We start from the raw sequence: 23,996 nt of genomic DNA, 5'->3' as shown, positions 1-23,996 counted from the left end.
AGCAGTATACCGAGGACGGGTGCAGGTGAGGGGCTCCGGGGGTGCGGACCGGAGGCGGCGGCAGCACAGGCGGGCCGAGTGCGGGACCCGGGGGTGCGGGACCCGGGGGTGCGGGACCCGGGGATGCGGGACCCGGGGGTGCGGGAGCGGCTCCTTTAAACGCCCCTGTCCCGCCCGCCCCGTCCGAAAGAGGAAGCGGCGGCCGCTCCGCCCCGAGGCTCTGGCCCCGGGTACAGGGGAGCGCGGTCCGGGGGTGCCGGGGTGCAAAGCACATGTGTGCAGGGCCTGGGGGTGCTGGGCACAGGGGTGCAAAACACATGGGTGCAGGGGCTGGGGGTGCACATCTGGGAGCGCTGAATGCGGGGGTGCGGAGCACATGGGTGTCAGTGTTGTGGTGCTGGGCACAGGGGTGCAGAGCACGTGGGTGCAGGGTCTGGGGGTGCAGGACACATGGGTGCAAGGTGCTGGGGGTGCAATACATGGGTGCGGGGTCTGGGGGTGCTGGGCATAGGGGTGCAAAGCACATGGGTGCAGAGTCTGGGGGTGCTGGCACAGGGGTGCAGCTCTGGGGGTACAAGACACATGGGCGCAAGGCTTGGGGATGCCAACAGGGTCCCCCTACCCCTACACCATCCAGGCCCCCTCCTGCCAGAGGCAGCGATGGAGAAAGACCCCACCTACTACCAGGATGCGGCCAAAGCAGTGGGGGGCAATGGGCTGGGTGCTGAGGGCACTGAGGCACAGGTGAGGCTGGGGAGGCACCCGGGGGGACTGGGCTGGTGGCCATCCCCAGAGCTGACAGCTGGGGTCACCCGCAGCTGGACGATTTTGTGAGCACTCACCCCGACTACAACGAGGAGGAGGAGGAGCAGAAGTACTTCCGCCGCAAGCGCCTCGGTGTTGTCAAGAACGTGCTGGCCGCCAGCCTGGCTGGCATGCTCACCTACGGCGTCTACCTGGGTATGGCCCTGCCCCTTCCCAGGGACACCCTGCTGTGGTGTGGGGGGCTCAGGGCAGGGGTGACAGCCACTGGACCCCCCCAGGCCTGCTGCAGATGCAGCTGATCCTGCATTATGATGAGACCTATCGGGAGGTGAAGTACAGCAACATAGAATTGGAGGATATTGACCGCAAGGTGCTGATGGGCATCAACATCACCCCTGTCGCAGCGCTGCTCTACACGCCCATCCTCATCAGGTATGGTACTGCCTGTGCTCCCCGCCAGCATGCCGGCATGGGCACTGACGCTTCTTCCTCCTCGCCGTGGCAGGTTTTTTGGCACCAAGTGGGCCATGTTCCTGGCAGTGGGCATCTACGCCCTCTTCGTCTCCAGCAACTACTGGGAGCGCTACTACACACTGGTGCCCTCTGCTGTGGCCATCGGGGTGGCCATCGTACCCCTCTGGGCCTCCATGGGCAACTACATCACACGGTAGGCAGCGGAGGGGGGACATGACAGGGGGGCTGGGGGGCACGAGCTTACCCACCGTGCCATGCAGGATGGCCCAGAAGTACTATGAGTACGTCAACTACAAGGAGGAACATGTGCAGGAGCAGCAGCAGGCACCACGAGGAGCCTGCAATACCTACATCATCATCTTCCAGACCATCTTCTACGCCTGCTTCCATGTGAGCACTGGGTGGGGTGCATGGCATGGGCAGGGGGCTGCTCCAGGCAGCCTGGTGCTGAGCATCCCCTGCTATATGTCTTGCAGCTGAGCTTCGTCTGTGCTCAGATGCCCATGCTCTTCTTCCTCAACAACTACCTCTACCAGCTGAACCACACGCTCTTCGGGGTCAAGCACTGTGGTAAGTACATGGACACAGCATAGCAAGGTGGTGTGGGGAACCCCCTGGTTGGGGCTGAGCCATGGCATGTGCCCCCCCCCCCCCCCCCCGGCAGGGACCCTGAGCCATGGCACACTGCCTGGCTTCAACAAGACGGTGCTGCAGAGCCTGCCCCGCAGCGTCAACCTCATCATCGTGGAGAGCGCTTTGATGGCAGCTGCCTTCCTCGCCATGCTGGTGGTGAGTGCTGCGGCGGGCAGGGGATGGGCCTGGATGCCGGCAGTGCCTCACCCACAGCCACTCGGCAGGTCCTGGTGCTCTGTGGCTCGGCGTATCGGCCCACGGAGGAGATCGACCTGCGTAGCATCGGCTGGGGAAACATCTTCCAGCTGCCTTTCAAGCATATGCGGGACTACCGCCTGCGCCACCTCTTCCCCTTGTTCATCTACAGCGGCTTCGAGGTGCTCTTCGTCTGCACTGGCTTCTCCCTGGTAGGGCCCAGGGACAGGGTGGGGGGGGTGTGACAGAGCAGGGACAGCCTGGCCAAGCAACACTGAGCCTGTGCTTGCTGCAGAACTATGGTGTATGTACCCTGGGGCTGGAGAAGCTGGCGTACCTCCTCATGGCCTACGGCTTCTCTGCCTCGGCGTGCTCCAGCCTGGCCCTCTCCATGCTGCGCCTGCGGCGGCATATCCCACTGCTAGCTGGAATACTCATCCACGCCGCCCTCCTGGTGACTCTTTTCTTCTGGGCACCTGAGCCCCGGCATGTGGTCCAGGCACCTCTGCTCTACACCATAGCCGTGCTCTGGGGCACAGGAAGTGCCCTCAACAAGACCAGCATTAGCAGTGAGTACCGGGAAGGTCCCCAGCACAGCCTCTCTTGTCCCCTGGCACAGCCAGGCTGTCCCCAGCTTTCCAATGTATCCTCTCCTCATGTTCCTGGGCACTGCGACCTGGGTGGTCCCCAGCTCCTTGGACCTGCTGACAAGGAGCAGGACAGACCCGCTGTGGCTGGGTCCTGCTAACAGTGTCCCAAAAGGGGACACCGGCACAAGAGGGGGATGCTGACAACCAGTCTCCTCTGGCGCAGTCCTCCTGGGCATGCTGTACACTGACAAGGAGCGCCAAGACTTTGTCTTTACCATCTACCACTGGTGGCAGGCCCTGGCAATCTTCACTGTCTACCTGTGGTCAGGGCTGCCTATGAAGGTAAGCGTGGCCAGGCAGGCAGTCATCCCCACAGTGCCCCCCTGCTGGCTCCATCACCTCCAGAGCCTGCCAGGCTCAGGGAATGCAATGTCACGCCACTCTCCCGCTTTGCCCTCCTGCAGGCCAAGCTCTCCATCATGCTGCTGGCGCTTGTGGTGGCAGTGGGGGCCTACCTCTGGATGGAGCACAAGCTGGCACAGCACATGGCGTACCGGCTGCCCCGCATCCCCCGCCCACGCCACAAGATGCATGGCTACCGCTACTTGGAGGAGGACAACTCAGACGAGACTGGCTCAGAGGGTGATGGCGGCAGCAGCAATGATGACAATGACAGGCACCCAGCAGAGGCCACCAATGCGGACGAGCTGCCAAGAGATGATGAGGACCAGCTGGGTTAGAGACAGCCTGCCCTGCCCCACCACGGTGGTCACCCCTCCTGGTCTCTGAACCTGAGCAGGGAGTCCACAGCCCCCCTGGAGCTGCCCAAACCCCCGAGCAGGCTCAAACTTCCACAGCCCTCCCAAGCCAGGCCCGCAGACACCCTTGCCAAGCCTGCAGCCCACCCCAGGCCAGGCCCACCAGACCCTCCTCAGGCAGGCCTACAGCCCCACAAGCCAGTCCCACGGACTCCCTTAACCAGATCTGCAGCCCCTCAGGCCAGGCTCACAGCGGCCCCAGGCCAGACCAAGCCTGCAGCCCCTCAAGCAGGTCCACCACCCCTCAGGCCAGGCCTACAGCCCCCCAGACTAAGCCCACAGCCCCCCCCCAAACCAAGACCACAGTCCTTCAGGCCAGGCCCGCGCCCCCCCTCAACCCAGGCCAGACTCACAGCCCCTCAGGCCAGGTCAGCAGCCCCCCACCGCCCCCTAAAGTGCCACCCCTACGCCAGCCCGCGCCCCCTTATGCTCCTCTACGGCTCAATAAAAGCTCTTCCACCCACCGCCTCCGTGCTTACTGCCACCGTCCTCCGCCTTCGCGTCGTCGCGGCGCCACCGCCCTCCATAAGGGGCAACAGGCACCCGCGCTCCCCCAGCCCGAGGACTACAGCTCCCGGCATGCACTGCGCTCCACCGCGGTGCACGCCAGGAGCTGTAGTCCCCAGACCGGGAGTTTTAATAGCCCCGCCTCCCCAGGCGGACTCCCGCACCCAGAGTGCCCCGCGGCGCGGCGGGGAGCGGGGGGGTGAGAGGTCACGTGTGGCGGCGGCGGCGCATGCGCGCTGCGCGCTGTTGTTGTGGCGGCGCGGCCCGCGGCTCACCCGGCCGGGAGCGATGAGCGACAACGATGACATCGAGGTGGAGAGCGACGTGAGTCGGGCCCCCACACCGGGACATCCTCCCCGCCGCTCCCCTCCGGTGCCCGCAGCGCCGGGGAAGGGGTAGCGGGGGGTAACTGTTGGTTTCTCTCTCTCCTTCCCCCCCACCGCGGCCCCGTTTCCCGCCCCCCCCCCCCTTCCTCTTCCTCCTCTGCTTCCTCCTCGCTGGCCCGCGCCCCTCAGGAAGAGCAGCCGAGGTTTCAGTCCGCGGTATGTGGCTGCCGCCCCCGGGACCGGGAGCACGTGGGGGGGGGGGCGGGGGGCAAGTGCGCCTGCGCGGGGGGCGGGGGGGGCTGGGGGGGGAGGCACGTGTGCTTGGTGGCGTCCTGGGGGTGGGAGGGGGACGGCTGGGGGGCATGGGAGGTACACCTGTGGGAGTGGGGGTCTTCTGGGGGGGAAACCTGTGGGCCTGGGGAGCTTCTGGGGGGGACACCTGGCGGGCGCTGGGGGGGGGCAGCTGGGGGTCTTCGGGGGGACACACCTGTGGGGCCTTGGGGGCTTCTGGCAGGGGGGGCACCTGTGGAGCTGGGAGGTCTTCTGGGGGAGGGACTGCACTGGGGCAGGACTGCAGGTGTTGGGGGACACACACCTTTGGGGCTGGGGGGTGTTGGAGAGGGGGGTCACTTGCAGGGTCGGGGGTCTTCCGGAGGGGGACACCTGTGAGGTGGGGGGTCTTCATGGGGTGACACACCTGTGGGGTCAGGGGTCTTCTGAGGGTGGGGGGACAGAGGTCTGTGGGGCGGGGTTGGGGGACACACACCTGGGGGGCTGGGGGTCTTGGGGAAGGACATGGGTTTGGGGTGTTACATACAGGGCTTGTGTTTCTTGAGGGGTGCGTGTTTGGGGGGGTGTCTGTGGGGTGGGGGCTCTTCAGGAGAGAGGGATTGTGGAGCTGTGGCTTTTGGGGGCAGAGTGGGGGTGTCTGTCTTCGGGGGGGGGGTACATGTGGGCCTGGGGCTCTTTTGGGAGAGGAGACATGGGGGTTATGGCTTTTGGGGGCATCTGGGGAGCTGGCACTCCGGAGGGGCTGTCTCTGGGAGGGGGGGATGTGAGGGCAGATCTTGGGGGTATATGGGGGCGGGGGGGAGTATGACACATAGAGTGGTGCTTTTGGGGGGAAGCCATGGGGTTGTGTCAGCAGAGGTCAGATGGGGAGCCCATCTCGCAGGGGGTGCAGGACAGAGTGCTGTGAACTGCTCTTGGCCCTTGAGGCTGTGCTAGGCCCCCCTGCTGCCCCAGCTCTGCCCCCCCAGTGGGGCGCATGGCTGCCTCAGCAGCAGGAAGCTGCCTGCGGGCTCCGACAGGGCCGGGAGAAACCGAAAGCAACGGGAGCCACCTCCTTCCCACGCCCTCAGCTGCCGCTGCGATGGGAGCAGGAGGCGTCGCGGCTGCTGCACCGCCCAGCCAAGGGGAGTCGGGGCTTCGGCCAAGCTCCTGCACCGGCTCCAAGCCCCTCATCCCAAGCTGCCAGCACGGGGTTTTGGGGTGAAAGTCAGCAGCCTGGCTCCTCCTGCCCTGGCTTCTCTGTCAGGCAAAGCGGGGCAGCTGCTGAAACGCAATGAGGCTTTTCACACTCACTCCTGGGACTCAGCAGGCTGTCCCGCAGCACCTGGGGAGAGGGGAGCAGGTCGTGGTTTCCCCCACAGTGCCACCCCCTCAGGCTCCCCTCTCCCTTCCTTCTCAGGCCGACAAACGGGCTCATCACAACGCGCTGGAGCGCAAGCGCAGGGACCACATCAAGGACAGCTTCCACAGCCTGCGGGACTCCGTCCCCTCCCTCCAAGGAGAGAAGGTGAGTTTATGGAGCGTGCTGGCAGCCTGGCCATGCGCCTGCCCGGGGTCCCGGCCCGCGGCACTGAGGCTGGACGGAGATTTCCACAACGGTGATGGGAAGCCACAGCAGCAAGGCTGAGCTGCGGTTCCTCACCCACGGGGCCTGCCAGCTGGCATTCCTGAGGGCAGGTCATGCACACACCCAGCCTTTGCTACCACCTGGGGTTTTCTGGGGAAGACAAAGGGGGCAAATCCACCCGGTGTGGCTGAATCTTCCTGGCACAGCCGTGGGGCGGCTCTGCCCACCGGGGGTAGCGGCACTTTCCTTGGCAGCTGCGCAGGCTGTGGTGGGGCTGTTGGTGCACAGCGGTGGCTTCTCATTCTGGGATGCTGCTGCAGGACGCGTTTTGGCTAGGGCCAGCTCGCGACCCAAGCTGAGCACCATCAGTGGTGTTCAGAAGTGACCCTTCCCAGTGCTAGCAAGGATCTGCCCTGCCATGGGGGTCCCCGGTGGGGACAAGAGCTGGGCTTTGGATCACCTGGTGACATAGGCATGTCAGAATAACGGCAAAATCCTTTCTGCTGCGCTGTGGGTGGGACAGGGCAGCTGAAATCCCACTGGTTCCCCCAGGGCTAGGACTTTATCTTGCCTCTGTCTTTTCCCACTATTGCAACAGGCATCCCGGGCCCAAATCCTGGACAAAGCCACAGAGTACATCCAGTACATGCGCCGGAAAAACCACACGCACCAGCAGGACATCGATGACCTCAAGCGGCAGAACGCTCTCCTGGAGCAGCAAGGTGAGCAGGGGTTCTGCAGGAGCCAGGGGTGGGGACAGATGGGCATGCTGGAGGTGACGTGGTGGCCCTGCCTTGCAGTGCGTGCACTGGAGAAGGCCCGGTCAAGTGCCCAGCTGCAGGCCAACTACCCCTCGACAGACAACAGCCTCTACACCAACCCCAAGGGCAGCACCATCTCCGCCTTCGATGGCGGTTCCGACTCCAGCTCCGATTCGGAGCCCGACGAGCCACAGAGCAGGAAGAAGCTGCGCATGGAGGCCAGTTAGGCCCCCCCACAGCCCCCTGCTGCTGTCGGCTGCCCGCCCGCCGGCTGCGTAAGGACTCTCTCCCTTCTCTCGTAGAGGCTCTCGGACTGCAGCTTCCCAGCCTTCCCCGGCCCTTTCCCCACTCCAACCACCGCGGCCCTGGGGGGAGCCGGCCAGGCAGGGCCTCGCAGCGCCCACCCAACAGACATGGGGGGGATCTGGGGGCCGTGAGATGTCCCCAGTGCCCTCCCACACCTAGCAAGCTCCTCTGTCCTCTCCCTTCTGATTTTATATGAGCATTTCTATTTATACCTGGGGACCACAGCAGTCCAGAGCTGAAGGGTGAGGCTGCGCAGGAGCCGGGCAGCCCCCCCAAAAAGGCCAGGCCCCACAGGGGAGCTGTGCCTGCCCCCTCCCCTCCACCCCCCCGGCAAGCGCTGGGGGTCTCGCTATTTATTTTCTGCGTGTGCAATTCCACCTGCCCCCAGCACCTGCGAGAGCCGGGGGGCCAGTGCCCACACCCCTCTCTTCACAGCACGGAGCCGGGGGGCTGGGCTGGTGGTCTGCGTGTGCGTCCTGCCCCCTCCTCTTTCCCTCCCTCACCCCCCATGCCTCCCTCGGCCCCTTCCCACCTCCGTGGCATTTTCTGAACTCTAGTGTCCCGTCCCTGCCCCGTAGGTGACCCTGTCCCCCTTTTGATGCCATTCATTCCATGGATCTAAGGTATGTTGTACATACTGCCCAGAGTTGTCTTGCAAGTTAAGGCTTCCCTTTACTATAAGACTATAAATAATAAAAAAAACAACCAAACTTATTTTTATCCTTCCCCATGGTAGCCGCGTGTTCTTGGGGCAGGAGGGGAGGTGGCACCAGGGCTGGAAGCAGCCCGAGCTCAGTGTCACCTCCTGTCCTGTCTCCCCAGGGCCACCATGGGTGACAGGCAGTGGCAGCTATGTGCCCTTCCCGCGCACAGGAGACGGCAGGTGTCTGTTCCGCTTTATTGATGCCAAAAGCTCTGCCACGTCCCGTGTCCCCCTCAGCCAGCTCCGCTTCTGCCAGGAGGGCAGCAAGGCACCCAGCATGACGGCAGAAGGAGCTGGTGGCTACGGGGCAGGCCGGTTTTTGGTATTGCTAGCACCCTGAGGACCTCGCTCTGCCCGTCTGCGTCAAGACGCTGCAGCAGCTCCCCACCGGCCTGGGGCAGGGCTGCTCTGCACAGTCTGGGGCCAGCGGGACCCCCTAGTCAGCAGCAGCTGCCGGCTGCAGGCTGGGCACTGGCTGCCGCAAGAAGTGCGTCACCGCTCTTGCCACCTTCTCCGGGATGATGTTGTAGACAGGGTGCGTGGGCTGCTGTGAGAGGGAGAGAGGGAGGAGGTTAACGCTGCTTCTGGTGGCGTAGAGGCCGGGCAGCTGACAGCGATGCCTGGCACCTACCAGGCGGTTCTCGGGGCCGCCCAGGACCACCTCCTGGTGGAGCTCGCCGCTGCCGAAGTGCTGGGCAATGGCCAGCCCACTCAGGCAGTAGCAAGTGTGGTAGAAATCCCGGGACCTGGTGAGGCAGATATTGGGGTGCTGAGCAGGGTGCCAGGGCCCCAGGCAGCCCCCCCAGCCTGGTACTCACTTGCCCGGCTTGTCGAGCAGCCCACCGGCTGGGCACTGGCAGCACAGGAGGATGTACTCCTGCAGCGCTAACTGGTCAAACATCCAGCGGGTCATGCTGAGTGCCGTGTCGCCTGCAGGAGGAAGCTGATGACATCGCTGGGGGGACCCCAGGAAGGCGGCAAATCCCCACCTGGGTCTTCCCGCACACCCCGGGGAACAATCAAGGCGCTGGCCCAGCAGTCAAGCCTTGGTGCCAAAAAGCCCGCGGGGAGGCATGAATTTCCCCATGATTCAGCAGCCCCCTCCAAAGACCAGGGACACGGGAACACCCAAGTAGCTGTGCTTCGTTCCCTCAGTAAACGCCTTCAGCCACCCCTGGAGATGCCGTTTTGGGGGCGGAGGAGGCTGGGAGCTCCCCGTGGCAGACTCACCCCTGGCGTGGAGGGCACGGTGGAGCAGGGGCAGGAGGCCAGCTTGCCAGAAGGAGTAGCAGCCATCCACCAGCTTGTTGCAGCGGCCCTGGAAGCCGCCCTCGAAGTTCATCTGCCGGCTGGTAACCCAGCGCTGTGTGGGACGGGCGAGAGTGGGTGCCAGTGCAAGGACAGGGACCCCCCCACCGGTCCCACTGAGCAGCTGAGAACCCCTGGCGTCCCAGCAAGAGTGCAGGGTGACTCACCAGCAAGCTCCGGAGGTTCAGCAGATGTTCCTTCTTCAGGATGACCAAGGCTGCCATGCCGCAGAAGGTATACCCGCCGTGGGCCTCCATGCCCGGCACCCCACCAATGCCACCCTCCCAGTTCTGGCACCTGCACGGGCAGCAGGGTCAGGATGGCACAGGCGTGAGGGACCATCCCCCGTCCTCACCCCGTCCCTGGCTACGCTGGCTCTCACTCACCTCACTATCCACTCGGCTGTCCCGGCAAAGAGCTCAGGTGTGAGGATGTTGGTCAGCGAGGCCACGGAGGCAGCGCAGTAGGCGCTCCTGCAGGACAGGGGTGCTCAGGACCACAGCACTGCCCCCCTGCCGCAGCACCCAGCCAGCTGGAAGCACAGCAGAGCCATCCCCTTCCTCCCCACAGTGCTCACCCACCTGACGTCCACCTCGCCGCCGATATGCATGAGGAAGGAGCCATCCGGCTGCTTCAGCGAGTGCAGGTACTGCAGCAGCTTCTTCCTGCGAAAGCCAGCGGTCTGTGGGGGGGGCATGCATCCTGCCTCCCCCCACCAGACCCCAGCCCAGCCCCACCGGCCCTACCTGTCAATGACATCGAATGCCTCCTCCGTGCCGATGATGCACAGTGCGTTGACGGCGGCGTAGGTAGGGGCAAGGTGTGGGTGCTGGCCAGGGCCACCCCCAAAGCCACCCTGGGGGCTCTGACAGCGGCTCAGGAACTGGCAGACGCTGCAGGGGGGCACGGGGAGGGTGAGGAAGGGGCTCAGCGCTCGCTGGCACCCAGTGGGAGGATACTTCCCACCCAGGTGAGGGGAACCTCCCCTTACACCCCCCCATCTACAGCAGGGGCTCCATGGCTCACAGCAGGGCAGGGGCCAGCCCAGCCCCGGTTCCTCCCCCCAAGGTCAAAGCCGGGGGTTATCTCTCTGTCCCCCATCTCCATCCGTCACGAGACACTGGAGCACGAGGCGCTGGCCGGAAGAATGGGCGGCATTGATGGCCGCAGAGGAGACAAAGCGCTCCTTTGCTCCTGCCAGCACGCGGGGACAGCAGGAGGTGGCACCTCCAGCATCACGCGGGTGGCCCACGGGGCCTCTGGCCACAGCCAGGTCCACAGTGGGGGTCCCCAGGCTGCCGCTGTGACCCACCCCATCGCAGCACCACTTACTCAGAGGCAACTGACTGGGGAATAGGCTCATCCAGCAGCTCCAAGCTGTGCAGGATCCAGTAGCAGAGCCAGGGACGGCTGGCATCCAGACACTGCGGGGACCAGAGGGGACAGTGAGGGTGGCCAGGGGGTGGCACAGGGCCTGGGGTGCAGGCAGAGCTCTCACAGGAGCAGGTACAGGCAGGGGAGCCCCAAAAGCATCACCATGGGGACATGTGCAACCCAAGGGTGCGTCGGGAGCCACTGCCCCAGGGCCAGCAAACCCAGGGCCCTGGGGCGAAGGGCTCGCCTCAGCCAAGGGGCAGAGCAGGAGCTGGTGGCACTGCAGGTACCTCGTAGGCTTTGGTCAGCTGCCGGAGGCCTCTCTTCAGGTAATGGCAGTGCTTCTCCCGCTGCAGGACGTACCTGTAAGACAGGCAGGGCTCAGCAGGCAGAGCACCAGCAGTCCAGCTGAGAGGGGGACACCAGCCCTGAGCTGATGCCACCATGACCCCCGGGCTCATGGCCAGCAGAAGGGGCAAGATCCCACCCAACACCCGCAGGAGCAGTTGGTCCCTTGCTGCAGGTCTCGGCAGCTGCCAGAGCCACTGGTTTGGGGGTGGGTTGGTTGTTTATCATTATCAAGAGTTTCTACAGCTGGTGGGAACCAGCTGCCAGAGGAACTTACTGTGAAGCATGATGGCTCATCTTGCAGGCATCAAAGACCTCCTGCACAATGTCTTCCACCTTGGTCTGCCACCAGCCGCAGCGCAGAGGGGAACAAAGACCATGGTGAGCTCTGGAAAATAGCTCTTCCCATCCCAAGCAGTCCTGCCGGAGCCCCCCTCAGCTCCTGCCCCACCCCAGGGGTTTATCCAGCTCACAGCCACTCTCCGAGACAGCAGCACCATCTTGTTGCATTCCCCAGGAAAACCAAAGCGATCACAAGCGACTCAGTCCTGCCGGCCCGCGGAGCATCGTAGCTAAGCCGTTAGGAGCTTTGCACCTAGGATTAGCTCCGTCCACTGCCGCTTTTCCAATGCAGCAGTTTTAAAGATGGGGTTTGCTTTGTCCTGGGACCCCCCCTGCCACATACAACACCCTCCTCCCGCTAACGCCAGGACAGCATTGCCAGCTAACCGGGGACTTGCCACACTGTCCCCCTGTTTTAAAACTCGAACTCAGGACCCAGCACTGTCCCAGCCAGGGCAACCCTCCAGAAAACACCCTGGAGGGCAGGGGGGCAAGGATGGGGGGGCACAAGCAGCCCCGTTGTAGTGGGTTTGCATGGCAAGGTTTTGGGGAAGGGGGGGGCTGCCGGGGTGGCTTCTGCAAGAAGGTGCCAGAAGCTTCCCCTATATCTGATGGAGCCGATGTCAGCCAGCTCCCAGCTGGACCCATCAAGGCTAAGGCCAAGCCTATCGGCAGCAGCGGCACAGGGACAGCGCGGGAAGGAGCAGGGGGAGGAAAATAATCCGTGCCTGCGAGAGGAGCGAATGTGTGTGAGCCGCAGCCCCGCAGGCATCAAGGGCAGGGCAGGAGGGGCTCCAGGCGCTGGAGCTGAGGTTCCCTGGCAGCCCATGGAGAGCCCCCAGCAAGGCAGGCTGTGCCCCCAGCCCAGGAAGCCCATGGGGGAGCAGATCCCCCACCCCCCCCACCCCGCCATAGCCCAGGGGGGACCCACGCTGGGGCAGGGGGTGCCCAGAGGAGGCTGTGACCCATGGGCAGCCTGTGCTGGGGCAGCATGTGAGGGGCTGCACCCGTGGGAAGGACCCCACGCCGGAGGGATTCATGGAGAGCTGTCTCCTGTGGGAAGGACCCCACGCTGGAGGGATTCATGGAGAGCTGTCTCCCGTGGGAAGGACCCGTACCGGAGCAGGGTGGAGCGTAGGAGGAAGGAGCAGCAACACCAACATGTACTGGACTGACCGTAACCCTCATTCCCCGTCCCCTGCCCCCTTGGGGGGACCAGGGAGAGAAATCAGGAATTGAGTTAAGCCCGGGAAGAAGGGAGGGTGGGGGAAGGTGTTTTTCTGATTTGAATGGTAATAAATGAAACTAATTTTCCCCAAGAAGAGTCTGTTTTGCCCGCGACTAATTGCAAAGTGAGCTCCCTGTCCTTATCTCGACCCCTGAGCCCTCCCTTGTATTCCCTCCCCGCTGCACGGCTGGGGGGCCGCGATGGAGCGGCTGGGTGGGCACAGGGTGTGCAGCCAGGGCCAGCCCTCCGCAGGCACCGCGTCCCGGGGGGCCAGAGGCTCACAGGGCCCCATGGATTGAGAAACCCAGAATTGCCCTCTGCCCCACAGGGCCCGTCCCAGTGCCCGGGGAGCTACCCCAGGGCTGTCTCGGGAGGGGGTCGGGCTGCCCGAGATACTGCGGGGGGACACGAGTGATGTTCCCCGGGGGTGGCAGCCCCCGGCCCCCTGACACACGCGAGTGTGGGGCCAGCGGCTGCATGGGGGGAGCTGGGGCAGGGATCAGCCAGCAGCCTGGCACCTTCAGAGCCCAGCCCCACACAACCTGGCACCCTCATACCCAGCCACAGCACCCCACAGCCCTGCCCCAGGGCACCCCAGGGCCCAGCCCCACACGGCCCGGCCCGCCCCCCCCCCTCCCAGCACCCGGCCCGGCCCCCCGCACCTGTTCGGCGGAGGTGGGGGTCTGCAGCCCATCGTCCCGCAGCCGCCGCCGCCCGCCGGGGGGGGCCTCCGCTCCCGCCATGCTGCGGGCGGCTCGCGCCGGCGGGGGCAGCCGGACGACGGCGGCCGGGTGGGGACACGCGGTCACGCCCCTGGCTACGCCCCCCGTCACGCCCAGGCCACGCCTCCCGGCCTCGCCCTCCCACGCGCATGCGCGGCGCGTCGGGGCGCGAGGAGGGCGCTGCGTCACCGCGCCGTGACGTCATGGTGGGCTACCTGGCCGCGGCCTGGTCAGGGCCCTGCCCAGCGCTGCCTTATTGCGTCACTGCCGCGCGGCGTTGCGTCATCACGCCGCAGCGCTGCAGCCTCGTCCAGCAGCGTGGTGCTACATCTCGTAGTGTGGCACTGCGTGGTGGCACCGACATGGTGTTGCATCATCACGCTGCAGCGCTGCATCATGGCACTGCTGAGCAGTGTGGCGTCATCCCGCTGTGGCGCACACTGCCGCGTGGTGCTGCGTCATCACAGCGTGGTGCTGCGCAGTTGCACCGACCCGCTGTGTTGCATCATCGCACTGCAGCGCTGCATCATCATGCTGCTGTGCAGTGTGGCGTCATCCCGCTGTGGCGCTGCACCATTGCAATGCTGTGTGGTGTTGCATCATCTCAGCACAGCACTGCATGGTTGCACCGACACTGTGTTGCATCATCACGCTGCAGCACTGCATTGGCCCCCTGTGCTGCAGGGTGCACGGCAGCATGTGTGCTGCAGTGCTGCGCTGTGCAGCACCTTCACCACCACGCTGCCCCGTGCGTGGCTTTGCCACGCTGTGCCGTGCCACCCTGCCGTGCACTCCCTGGCCCACGCTGCATCCTCCTCTGCCGCGTGCTGCACCCCAGCACACAGCGCTGCGCCCGAGCTACACCCCAGCACACAGCGCTGCGCCGTGGCATCCAGCACTGCATCCAGCGCTGCACCTCAGCACCCAGCACTGCGCCACTGCACCCCCCCGCAGCCCTGCCGTGGCCCTGCTCCAGGCCCCTCAGCCCCGGGCCACCCCACTGCTCCCAGTGCTCCCCTGTTGCCCACCCATCCCTCCATGTGTCACCCAGTGTCCCCTGCAGCCCCTGGGCCGTGTCCCCCACTCTCTCCTGGGGGGGGCTGGTGTGTCCCCAGATGTCCCCACACTCTCCAGTGCATGCCCCATGTGTCGCCCCCCGTTCCCAGGGCATACCCCGGTGCCCCCCCGCCCCCCCCCCCCCCGCCCCCGGTGCTCCCTCCCTCCCTCATTCCCCGTGTCTCACTCCCAGCACGTCCCCGTGTGTCTCTCCCGGTGCCCTGGTGCATCCCCCGTGCACCATCCGGTGGCCCCCCCAGTGCATCCCCCGGTGCCCGCCCCCTCCCCTCCCCTTCCCCGTGTGTTTATCCCCGTGCCCCAGTGCATTCCCGGTGCATTCCCCGTGTGTCTCTCCCAATGCCTCTGTACATCCCCGGTGCATCCCCCGGTGCGCCCCCGCCGTGTGTCTCTCCCGGTGTATCCCCCGGTTCCCCCTCCCCCGTGTGTCTCTCCCGTTCCATACCGGTGCATCCCTCCCGTTCCCCACAGCATCCCCCGGTGCCCCCCCGGCCGCCGCCCCCGCCCCGCCCCGCCCCGCCGCCCGCCCGGCGCAGCGCTCGCGGCCCCGGCAGTGGTCCCGGCAGCGGCCCCGGCACGGCCCCGGTACGGCGGCGCCGGCCCGCCATGGCCAAGCAGTACGACGTGCTCTTCCGGCTGCTGCTGCTGGGGGACTCGGGCGTGGGCAAGACCTGCCTGCTCTGCCGCTTCACCGACAACCAGTTCCACCCCGCCCACATCTCCACCATCGGTACCGGCACCGGCACCGGCACCAGCGCGGGCAGCGGGCGGCGGGCAGCCGCGCCGGGCAGCGGGAACGCCGGGAAGCGAGGAGCCGTGGGCAGCGGGGAGCCGGGAGCACCGGGAAGCGGGAAACCGTGGGCAGCGGGAGCACCGGGAAACGGGGAACTGTGGGCACCGAGAGCACCGGGAAACAAGGAACCGTGGGCACCGGGAGCATCGGGAAACAAGGAACCGTGGGCACTGGGGAGCCGCGAGCACCGGGAAGCGGGAAACCATGGGCACCGGCAGCACCAGGAACTGGGGAACCATGGGCACCGGGGAGCTGGGAGCACCGGGAAAACGGGAGCATCGGGAAAGGGGAACCGTGGGCACTGGGGAGCCAGGAGCACCAGGGAACCGGGAACCGGGGAACCATGGGCACTGGGTAGCTGGGAGCACTGGGAAATAGGGAACTGTGGGCACCAAGGAACGGGGAAACCGGGAGCACCAGGGAGCTGGAAAACCATGGGCACTGGGAGCGTCGGGGAAGCGGGAACCGGGGAACCGTGGGCACTGGGGAAATGGGAGCACCCGGGAAATGGAAGCACCAGGGAGCTAGAAAACCGTTGGGTACTGGGAACCGGGAAACCAGGAGCACTGGGAAAACGGGAAACTGTGGGCACGGGGGAGGTGAAGAACCGGGAAATGAGCAACCATGGGCACCGGGGAACCGGGAAACCACAGGCACCAGGGAATGGGAAAGCCGTGGGCACCAGAGAACCGGTGACACCGAGGAGCTGGGAAACTGGGAGCATCAGAAAACTGTGGGCACCAGGGAACTGGGAGCACTGGGGAGCTGCAGCACTGGGGAAATGGGAAGCAGTGGGCACTGATGAACCAGGAGCACCGGGCAGCCACATCACGGGGGAACCGGGAGCACCAGGAAACCGTGGGTGCTGGGGGACTGCGGTACCAGGGAACTGGGAAACTCGGGGCACAGGGAACTGTGGGGCTGGGAAACTGGGGGCACTGGGGAGCCACAGCACAGCAAAACCGGGGCCACGGGGAGCACCGGGAGCAGCCGCTCGGCAGCAGGGCTGGGGCCAGCACCCGCGCAGTGACCCAGCACGGAGGCCGCTGCCAGGCCTGGCACCAGGCACCGGCCCCGGGATGATGCTGGGGCACCGGGCCATGGCTCCAGGCATTGGGGGGGCACGGGTGAGCCTTGGCACCTGGTCTGGCAGCACGGCATGCCTTGGCATGGGCCGGGAGAGGGTGAGGGGACTGCGGGGACCCTGGTGGCAGCAGCTGCTGTGATGGGGGGGACACCGGGGCACCCCGTAACTGCTCCCCTCCCCATGCCAGGCGTTGACTTCAAGATGAAGACCATCGAAGTGGATGGCATTAAGGTGCGGATACAGATCTGGTGAGTGCCAGTGCTGGGGCTCGGGGCGGGCGGGGGGGGGGGGGGCAGGGATTGGGGGGGGGGTGGTCCTGAATCTTGCTCCCCCCGCCAGGGGGGAGGCTGAGCCCTGACCAGCTCGTGCCATGGGTGGTGGTGTTGACCCGCTCCCCTCGGCTGCAGGGACACGGCAGGCCAGGAGCGGTACCAGACCATCACCAAGCAGTACTACCGGCGGGCACAGGTACGGGGGTGGTCCCATCCTGGTACACAGGAGCGGGGAAACTGAGGCACGGGGGGCTGTAAATGGCTGCCTGCCCCCCTCCTGCAGGGCATCTTCCTGGTGTATGACATCAGCAGCGAGCGTTCCTACCAGCACATCGTGAAGTGGGCCAGCGACGTGGATGAGGTGGGGGTGCAGGAGCAAAGGGGGGGTCCTGGGGGGGTCCCCCCCATGGTGTTGGTGGTGGTGTTCTCACGCCACCCGCTCCTCCCCAGTACGCGCCTGATGGCGTCCAGAAAATCCTCATTGGGAACAAGGCGGACGAGGAGCACAAGAGGCAAGTGGCCAAAGAGCAAGGGCTGCAGGTGAGCGGGGGCTGGTGTGTGCCCCCGGGGGGGCCAGGGCCCCCCCCCCTGCACCCCCAGGTTGCCAGGGACCCCCCTGCACCCCACGGCCCCCCCAGGCCCCTCCTGTACTCCCCAGGGACCCCAACAACTCTTCTGCAGCCCTACTTATAGCCAGGGACCCCCCAGACATCTGTAGCCCCTCCCCAGCATGACCAGGGACACCCCCTCCAACTGTCCTGAAGCCTTGTCTGTAACCAAAACCCCCTAACCCCCACCCAGCTCCCCGTTACCTCCAGGGATGGCCCCCCAGAGCCTCTGCACCTCCGGGGCTGCTCTTACGCCTCGCTGTCCCGCTCCTGCAGCATATCCAGGGACCCTGACACCCCCCTGCAGCCCAGCATGGTCCCCTGCACCCCCAAAGCACCCAGTGCCCCTCCCCAAGGACCCTAAAGCACCCAGTATCCCTCCCTCAGGGACTCCAAAGCACCCGGTGCCCCCGCCCCTGAGACCCCAAAGCACTCAGGAAACCCAAAGCAGCCAGTGCACCCCCCTGAGTGCTCCCTGCACCCAGTGCCCACCTCCCCTGGGACCCCAAAGCACCCAGTCCTCCCCGCCAGGGACCCTAAAGCACCCAGTGCCCCCCACTGTGCTCCCTGCACCCAGTGCCCACCTCCCTCGGGACCCCAAAGCACACAGTGCCCCCCCTCAGGGACCGTGAAGCACCCAGGGACAGCACACAGTGCCCCCTGCAGGGGATGCCCCCACCCCAGTGCCACCATGGGCAGCACAGCTCATCCAGCTGTGCATGTGCCGGGGGGCGGGGGGGGGGCGAGGGTGTTGAACACCCCCGCCCCCCACAAACCATGGTGCCGCCGACGGCCCCTCGCCCTGCAGCTGGCCAGGGAGTATGGGATGGACTTCTACGAGACCAGCGCCTGCAGCAACCTCAACATCAAGGAGGTGCTGGGGGGGGGGCTGGGGTGGACTTGGGGGGTTCGGGAGGGGGGCAGTGGGCTGACCTCCCCCCCCATCTCTTCTGCAGTCCTTCACACGGCTGACGGAGCTGGTGCTGCAGGCGCACCGCAAGGAACTGGAGGGGCTGCGGGCCCCCCCCCCGCGCCCCCGCCCTGGCCCGCCTGGAGGAGGATGAGCAGCAGCCTCTGGGGAGCGAGGACAGCCCCAAAGCCTGCTGGTGTTGAAGCCTGGCCCTGCCTCGGCCCCCCCCCCCCCCCCCCCCAGGCCTGTGTTGGGGGGCCCACGGCGGGTGCGGGATTGGGGCAGCCCCAATGGAAGGGGGGGTGCGGCCGGTGCCTGGTGGAGGGGAGTGACCCAGGATGTGCCCCCCCAGGGATGGCGGGGGCCAGGCAGGCATCATGGGGGTGTCCCCCCATCCTGGCACCCTGCATCCTGGCACCCATGCTCCCCCATGGTGCATGGGGTTGGGCGGGGGGCTGTCATGGGCGCTGTGTGCCCACCCCATGCCCCTGGGGACACACCCCCCCCCCCCCCCGAGTTTTACACACACACACACACACACACACACACACACATGGTTTGCAGAATAAAGGTGATGCTGGAGGAAGCCAGTGGCTTGTGTGCTGCCGTGGCGGGCTGTGGGCACGGTGCCATGCTGGCTGCAGGGTGCCACGATGGCTGTGCCCCACTGGAGCCGCCCGTACCATGGGGCAGCCACAGATACGCAGGCGAGTGGGGCAGCGTGCCACAGGCAGAGCTGGCCTGCAGCAACCCGAGCAGTTATCAATAATTGAGGCTGCTCCAGGGCTGCCAGGATGGTGTCCCCTTTCCAGGCTGGGGGAACGGGTCCGTGGGGGCACCGTGTCCACCACCGCCAGGCTGCTGGAACAGCCACCCAGGGAGGCAGGAGCTGGCCCCAGCAGGGACAGGGCCATCATGGTCACACAGCCTAGTGGTGGGCACCAGGACAGTGGTGGGCACTGGGGTGACAGTGGGCACTGGGATGCTGCCATGCGCCAGGATAGGTGGGCGCTAGGATGGTAGTGGGCACCGGGATGCTGCCAGGCACCAGGATGGGGTGGCAGCAGGCACTGGGATGCGGCCAGGCACCAGGATGGGTGGGCACTGGGATGGCAGCGGGCACCAGGATGCTGCCAGGCACCAGGATGGGTGGGCACTGGGATGGCAGTGGGCACAGGGATACTGCCAGGCACCAGGATGGGTTGGCACTAGGATGCTGCCAGGCACCAGGATGGGTAGACACTGGGATACTGCCAGGATCCAGGATGGGCAGGTACCAGGATGCCAGGAAGCAGGCGCCACAGCAGATGAGTGCCAGGGTGGATGCTGGCACTGGGACCAGTGGAGCACTGGGACTTGGGGGCACTGGGGGGAAGGCAGCAGGCACCAGGACAGCAAGCACAGGAGGCCCAGGGGTGATGCCAAGGCAGCCCTGGAGAAGATGTGCTGGTGCACCGGTTCCCCCCATCACACACCTGGGTCTGAGTCGCCCCCTCCTCTGCCCCACACAGCCCCAGCTCCTGGAGTCCCGTTATTTCTTGCCTCCCCGGGTGTTCCCAGCTCTCGAGGCCAGCCCATACCAGGCCGGTGGTGCCAAGCCCCACGGCATCCCACAGCTCGCAGGCATGGGGAAGAGTAGTCATGCCACACCGCACTGTGCCATGAATTATTGAGGCAGGCAGGAGCATCGCCTTGGTCCTGCAGCACCCGCACCCTCCCTGCCTCTTCCTTCCCCCCTTGTGCGGGTGCCAGCAGGTGGAACGGCTCCGGTTTCTGCCAAGTCACGGTGGGCCAAGAAGACCTTTGGAGCCGGCACATCACGTGGGCACCAGGCAGCCCTTAAGGTGCGCCGACAGGAAGCGGGGAAGGCAGACGCGCTCGCAGCCATGACCGTCCCCATTGCCAAGTCCTTCTACGACCTGAGTGCCACCTCCTTGCAGGGGGAGAAGGTGGACTTCAACGTCTTCCGCGGCCGCGTGGTCCTCATCGAGAACGTGGCATCCCTCTGAGGCACTACGGTGCGGGACTACACCCAGCTCAACCAGCTGCAAGCCCGCTATCCCCGGCGGCTGGTCGTGCTGGGCTTCCCCTGCAACCAATTTGGCTACCAGGTAAGTCCCCGGGGGCCACCGCAGTGGCTGGCTTTGTGTGCAAGGAAGGGGAAAATGCAGCATGGCTCCGGCTTTCTCCTTCCCTGCCGTAGGAGAACGGCACCAACGAGGAGATCCTCAACAGCCTGAAGCACGTGCGGCCAGGGGGTGGCTTCGAGCCCAACTTCACCCTCTTCCAGAAGTGCCAGGTGAACGGGCAGGACACCCACCCCGTCTTCGCCTACCTGAAGGCTCACCTGCCCGCGCCAGCCGACGAGGCAACGCACCTGATGGCTGAGCCCCGCTTCCTCACCTGGAGTCCCGTGCGGCGCTCTGACATCTCCTGGAACTTTGAGAAGTTCCTGGTGGGTCCCGAGGGGGAACCTTTCCGGCGCTACAGCCCCCGCACGCCCACCGCCCAGCTGGAGCCCGACATCCAGCGCCTCCTCAAGCTGGCCAAGTAGGGCTGGCTCCAGCATCCCCCCCTCCCTTCCTCTGCCAGCTGCCGCCCCCCGGCACAGCCCCAGCTCTCTGCCGGGTGACAGCCCCCTCTGAAACCGCTGTGGGGAGGGGGTTCGATGGGGGCAGAGGGCTGGAGCCACCGGGGCAGTGTGGGCTGGTGGCAATAAATGAGCCGGAGGGAGCACACCTGCATCCGCGTGGTTTGTGGGGAGCTGCTGGGGACAAGCCGGCGGGAGGAAGCAGCCCTGCAGTGCCAAATCCAGGAAACAGTGGTGCAGGGATGGAGCGGTGCCAGGCTGGCAGCGCCGAGCTCCCCGCAGGTGTCGCTGGGGCTGGGTGCCAACAGCAGCACCCCACCCCAGGGGAGTGATTTTGGCAGTTGCGGCTCACCCGGCTCCTGCCTGCCCCAGGAACATGCACCCCTCAGCGGGGCAGAGCTGGGTTACACCCCCCAGAGAAACGGGCCCCGGGGGCGTGCCTGCAACGACCCCACATAAGCTCCACACGGCCCCCGGGGGGAGCGAAAATAATTAACTTCTCAGGGGAGGAATCCCACAGGTTCCTGGGAAGGAAAAAGCCCCCCTGATCCCCATGCTGGGCCCCAACACCCTTCACCACCTATAGGGAGTCCAGGGGGGTGAAGCCCACCCGCAAAGCACTACCACCTGCACCACCGAGCTGTAACACATCACATTTATTGCCCCACACATGTGGGCTCCTGAGGCAGGACAGGGCGAGCAATCTCTTGGACCCCTTTTTGGAGTGACAATACACTAAGCCCCTTTCGTGTCTTCAGCACAAGGGGCGCTCGGGCCGTGGCGCTCCACCCTGCCCCTGCAGCTGGGGTCAGAGCCACCATGCAGCAAGGACAGCTGAGCTGCCGCTGGGTGCATGGAAGCATCTGGCATCAGGCATCCGCCACATCCAGGCTGGAGGTTTGGAGAAGAGAATCACCTAAGGGACTGCAAAGTCCCCTGGGATCTGCTGGTGCCGCAGCTCTGTGCAGCGGGGAGCAGGGAGGGAGGTCCTGAAGCATCCAGGGACTCGTGCTGGGATACAAACCAGCTTCAGAAAAGCGGGGTCATCTGGCGGGGGTCGTCGGGCAGGATGCTGATGGAGTCCTCAGCCCGGCCACAGAGCAGGCAAAGCATGGTGTACTCCTGTGGTGGAACAGGAGGGGGAGCGGATCTGCCACAGCCCCACTTTCCCGCAGGGAAACCCGAGCTAGAGCCGGCACCTGATCCTTGATTGCAATCAGACCTGGAGGGATCTCATTTCTTCCCCCAGGATGAGCCTGACTCCCCTGAGCCCATTTTCCAGCGTTTAGCAGCTGAATAGGAAATGTGCCAGGGAGGAGGGCTGGGAGAGCTGCAGGCCCACCCCTGCCACCGCCCCTGCCACACAGCCACGTTTTACTGCTCTGGGCCATGCATGTCACTGATATTCCCACGCTGGGGCTGCGCTGGAGGCCAGAGGTGAGCTGGACTGCCCCTCACGAAGCAGGGGCTAGCGTCAGGGGCTCCAGGTAGCCCTGAGCATAGGGATGCAGCTCTGAAGCCTTCAAGGCTGGTGCCACAGCTTGCCTCTGAACCCACTTGGCTCCAGTCTGTGGCTGCCAGGGCAGCTGGGAATCAGCAGGTAGGTATGGAAACCCGGAGCAGGAGGAACAGCCCAGGGCTCAGCTTAGGATGCTTCTGGAGCCAGAGAGGGGCTGCGGGGGGACAAGCCGCTGCTCTGGCTGTACCTGGTAGTCATCCACCACGCTGAAGGTGTACTCATGGCGCGCAATCAGGTGGTGGCAGTTCTTGCACAGGTCTGTGGAGGAGAGAGGATTGCAGGTTAAGGGGCTCCACTGGCACCACTGACCCTGCAGTACTGCCCCCCCAGCCCTTGGGGGCAAGCCCCCATCCACTGGGCCCACCCTCATCCTCTGGGGCACTGACCCCCAAGTCCCCAGGGTGGGTCCCTGAGAATCACCCACCCCAAAACCCCCCAGCACCTAACCACCCTTAACAGCCACCAGCTCCTCTCAAGCCTTGACACCCCACCCACACATCACCCCTAGCCCCTGCCCACCCAAGAACACCAATCACCCCCCAACCCCAGGTTCCCCCCAGTATTAGCCCCCCCAAATCTTCCCTTCCCAAACTAACCCTCCCTCAGGCCTCCCCCCTCCCCAAGGACCCCCAGCCCTCAGTGTCTCCCCCTACCCCAGACCTCAAATGCGTCCCCCCTCCAGCCCTCAGCTCCCCCTGAGCCCCAGATCCCAAACGTCCCCTTCCCAGCCCTCAGCCCCATTGAGCCCCAAACCCCAAATGTTCCCCCTCAGGCCCCCCGAGTACAAGGCCCTAAACGTCTCCCCAGCCCTCAGCCCCCTCCCCAAACCCCAGCCCCCAAATAGCCACCCCCAGCCCTCAACTCCCCCCGAATCCATGGCCCCAAATGTCCCCCCCGAGGCCTCAGCCCCCCTGAGTCCCGCTCCCCCTAGGCCTCAAGGGCCCCCCAGGCCCCCCGAGCCCCCCCGGAGCCCTCGGCCTCCCCCCAGGCAGCCCCTAGGCCGCCCCCCAGCGCACGGTCGTAGGTGACGATCTCGTCCCCGCCGTGCAGGCCGGCAGCGCGGTTGCCGAGCAGGACGAAGTCCCGGCGGCCGCACTGTGCGCACCCCACGAAGTTGAGGAGGAAGGAACCGCCCTCCAGGCAAGTGGTACCCTACGGCGGTAGCACATGGCTGGCGCTGGCCCTGGCCCTGGCCCCGGCCCCGGCCCCGGCCCCGGCCCCGGCCCCAGCCCCAGCCCCAGCCCCGGCCCCGGCCCCGGCCCGCCCGCCACCGGCCTACCCGCTCCGGGTACTCGGTACCCACGCAGCCCCCGCACATCCCGCCGCCGCCGCCGCCCCGCAGTTCTCGCGAGACTCCTGTCACGGGGCGGGGCTTAGGGCGGGGGCGTGGCCACGGCGTTACCCCCACCCCCGGACGGGATTTAGCGCGGGCAGTGCCGCGGCGGCGCGGCTGAGGCTGGGTGCCTGTGTGGGCTCAGCTCCCGGCGCGCCCCCGGTCGCCTGCCCAGCGTCTCGGAGCCGCCTGCGCGTTCGGGTGGCCAGCGCTGGGCTGGGGGCAAGCAGGGCTGATTGTGGGGACATTTGGGGCTAGCTGGGAGTGCCTGGGGCTAGCTGCGGGTATCCAGGGCTAGCCAGGGGTGCCTGGGGCTAGCTGGGGGACACCCGGAGCTAGCAGGGGGAGTACCTGGGGCTACCTGGGGGATGCTCTGGGCCAGCTGGGGGGCCTGGGGCTACCTGGGGGGATGCCGTGAGCCAGCTGGAGGGCCTGGGACTAGCTGGGGGATGCGCTGGGCTAGCTGGGGGGGTTGCCGCAGGCTAGCTGGTGGTGGGACACAGCAGGGCCGGCCCGAGTCACCGGCGGGGGGGGACACAGCAGGGCCAGCCC

At 66.1% G+C, this 23,996-nt stretch overlaps 6 protein-coding genes across 13 annotated transcripts; 4 read left to right on the top strand and 2 right to left on the bottom strand.

The window, feature by feature from the left end:
* Positions 1–321: 321 nt before the first annotated feature.
* Positions 322–3,943, top strand: UNC93B1 (unc-93 homolog B1, TLR signaling regulator). Its single transcript, XM_055721849.1, has 11 exons — positions 322–744; positions 819–960; positions 1,044–1,197; positions 1,271–1,432; positions 1,500–1,629; positions 1,716–1,809; positions 1,904–2,028; positions 2,097–2,279; positions 2,363–2,636; positions 2,881–2,999; positions 3,122–3,943. The coding sequence occupies exons 1-11, from the start codon at positions 358–360 to the stop codon at positions 3,395–3,397; spliced, it is 2,046 nt and encodes a 681-aa protein (XP_055577824.1). The 5' UTR covers positions 322–357; the 3' UTR covers positions 3,398–3,943.
* A 228-nt stretch (positions 3,944–4,171) lies between these two features.
* Positions 4,172–7,958, top strand: MAX (MYC associated factor X). Of its 2 annotated transcripts, none has more exons than XM_055721887.1 (5): positions 4,172–4,306; positions 4,498–4,524; positions 5,999–6,106; positions 6,759–6,888; positions 6,967–7,958. In XM_055721887.1, exons 1-5 carry the CDS (start codon positions 4,271–4,273, stop codon positions 7,152–7,154), a joined length of 489 nt encoding a protein of 162 aa, XP_055577862.1. In that variant the 5' UTR covers positions 4,172–4,270; the 3' UTR covers positions 7,155–7,958. The 2 variants fall into 2 exon arrangements, with proteins under 2 accessions (XP_055577862.1, XP_055577863.1); XM_055721888.1 differs by having other exon boundaries at positions 4,174–4,306; positions 6,765–6,888.
* A 159-nt stretch (positions 7,959–8,117) lies between these two features.
* FNTB (farnesyltransferase, CAAX box, beta) lies at positions 8,118–13,357 on the bottom strand. Its single transcript, XM_055721864.1, has 12 exons — positions 13,199–13,357; positions 11,244–11,308; positions 10,909–10,981; positions 10,577–10,668; positions 9,991–10,137; positions 9,826–9,909; positions 9,631–9,717; positions 9,412–9,541; positions 9,167–9,299; positions 8,755–8,866; positions 8,568–8,682; positions 8,118–8,483 (listed from the first exon to the last, which is right to left on the bottom strand). The coding sequence occupies exons 1-12, from the start codon at positions 13,277–13,279 to the stop codon at positions 8,373–8,375; spliced, it is 1,230 nt and encodes a 409-aa protein (XP_055577839.1). The 5' UTR covers positions 13,280–13,357; the 3' UTR covers positions 8,118–8,372.
* Positions 13,358–14,614: 1,257 nt separating this feature from the next.
* RAB15 (RAB15, member RAS oncogene family) lies at positions 14,615–18,829 on the top strand. Of its 7 annotated transcripts, none has more exons than XM_055721875.1 (7): positions 14,615–15,062; positions 16,400–16,460; positions 16,620–16,680; positions 16,768–16,845; positions 16,935–16,996; positions 17,901–17,966; positions 18,049–18,601. In XM_055721875.1, the coding sequence occupies exons 1-7, from the start codon at positions 14,672–14,674 to the stop codon at positions 18,062–18,064; spliced, it is 735 nt and encodes a 244-aa protein (XP_055577850.1). In that variant the 5' UTR covers positions 14,615–14,671; the 3' UTR covers positions 18,065–18,601. The 7 variants fall into 7 exon arrangements, with proteins under 7 accessions (XP_055577850.1, XP_055577848.1, XP_055577853.1 ...); XM_055721873.1 differs by having other exon boundaries at positions 14,617–15,062; positions 16,935–17,024; positions 18,049–18,594; XM_055721878.1 differs by lacking the exon at positions 14,615–15,062 and adding an exon at positions 15,071–15,288 and having other exon boundaries at positions 16,935–17,024; positions 18,049–18,599.
* A 950-nt stretch (positions 18,830–19,779) lies between these two features.
* On the top strand, positions 19,780–20,738 carry GPX2 (glutathione peroxidase 2). Its single transcript, XM_005438311.3, has 2 exons — positions 19,780–20,113; positions 20,206–20,738. The coding sequence occupies exons 1-2, from the start codon at positions 19,889–19,891 to the stop codon at positions 20,554–20,556; spliced, it is 576 nt and encodes a 191-aa protein (XP_005438368.2). The 5' UTR covers positions 19,780–19,888; the 3' UTR covers positions 20,557–20,738.
* A 495-nt stretch (positions 20,739–21,233) lies between these two features.
* Positions 21,234–23,475, bottom strand: CHURC1 (churchill domain containing 1). Its single transcript, XM_055721897.1, has 5 exons — positions 23,391–23,475; positions 23,128–23,263; positions 22,299–22,369; positions 21,617–21,714; positions 21,234–21,483 (listed from the first exon to the last, which is right to left on the bottom strand). Exons 1-4 carry the CDS (start codon positions 23,427–23,429, stop codon positions 21,622–21,624), a joined length of 339 nt encoding a protein of 112 aa, XP_055577872.1. The 5' UTR covers positions 23,430–23,475; the 3' UTR covers positions 21,234–21,483; positions 21,617–21,621.
* Between the last annotated feature and the right edge of the window lie 521 nt (positions 23,476–23,996).

This window comes from Falco cherrug, chromosome 10, assembly GCF_023634085.1.
Source record: "Falco cherrug isolate bFalChe1 chromosome 10, bFalChe1.pri, whole genome shotgun sequence".
Taxonomy (NCBI): domain Eukaryota; kingdom Metazoa; phylum Chordata; class Aves; order Falconiformes; family Falconidae; genus Falco; species Falco cherrug.
Note: the sequence above shows the minus strand (reverse complement) of the source record. Positions and strands in the feature narration are given on the sequence as shown.

Excerpts from the sequence above, each read along its gene's own strand:
- CHURC1 (XM_055721897.1), bottom strand. The coding sequence starts at position 23,429 with ATGTGCGGGGGCTGCGTGGGTACCGAGTACCCGGAGCGG. Across the intron at positions 23,264-23,390 it reads GTACCGAGTACCCGGAGCGG|GGTACCACTTGCCTGGAGGG; the intron begins GTAGGCCGGTGG and ends CTACCGCCGTAG. Across the intron at positions 22,370-23,127 it reads CGAGATCGTCACCTACGACC|ACCTGTGCAAGAACTGCCAC; the intron begins GTGCGCTGGGGG and ends TCTCCTCCACAG.
- FNTB (XM_055721864.1), bottom strand. The coding sequence starts at position 13,279 with ATGGCGGGAGCGGAGGCCCCCCCCGGCGGGCGGCGGCGGCTGCGGGAC. Across the intron at positions 9,718-9,825 it reads GGCGGCGAGGTGGACGTCAG|GAGCGCCTACTGCGCTGCCT; the intron begins GTGGGTGAGCAC and ends CCTGTCCTGCAG. Across the intron at positions 8,683-8,754 it reads CTGCTCGACAAGCCGGGCAA|GTCCCGGGATTTCTACCACA; the intron begins GTGAGTACCAGG and ends CTGCCTCACCAG.
- RAB15 (XM_055721872.1), top strand. The coding sequence starts at position 15,560 with ATGGGCACTGGGAGCGTCGGGGAAGCGGGAACCGGGGAACCGTGGGCA. Across the intron at positions 15,984-16,399 it reads ACCGGGAGCACCAGGAAACC|GCGTTGACTTCAAGATGAAG; the intron begins GTGGGTGCTGGG and ends TCCCCATGCCAG. Across the intron at positions 16,846-16,934 it reads GGGCCAGCGACGTGGATGAG|TACGCGCCTGATGGCGTCCA; the intron begins GTGGGGGTGCAG and ends GCTCCTCCCCAG.
- UNC93B1 (XM_055721849.1), top strand. The coding sequence starts at position 358 with ATGCGGGGGTGCGGAGCACATGGGTGTCAGTGTTGTGGTGCTGGGCAC. Across the intron at positions 1,630-1,715 it reads TCTTCTACGCCTGCTTCCAT|CTGAGCTTCGTCTGTGCTCA; the intron begins GTGAGCACTGGG and ends TATGTCTTGCAG. Across the intron at positions 3,000-3,121 it reads GGTCAGGGCTGCCTATGAAG|GCCAAGCTCTCCATCATGCT; the intron begins GTAAGCGTGGCC and ends GCCCTCCTGCAG.
- MAX (XM_055721887.1), top strand. The coding sequence starts at position 4,271 with ATGAGCGACAACGATGACATCGAGGTGGAGAGCGAC. Across the intron at positions 4,307-4,497 it reads ACATCGAGGTGGAGAGCGAC|GAAGAGCAGCCGAGGTTTCA; the intron begins GTGAGTCGGGCC and ends CGCGCCCCTCAG. Across the intron at positions 6,107-6,758 it reads CCTCCCTCCAAGGAGAGAAG|CAACAGGCATCCCGGGCCCA; the intron begins GTGAGTTTATGG and ends TTCCCACTATTG.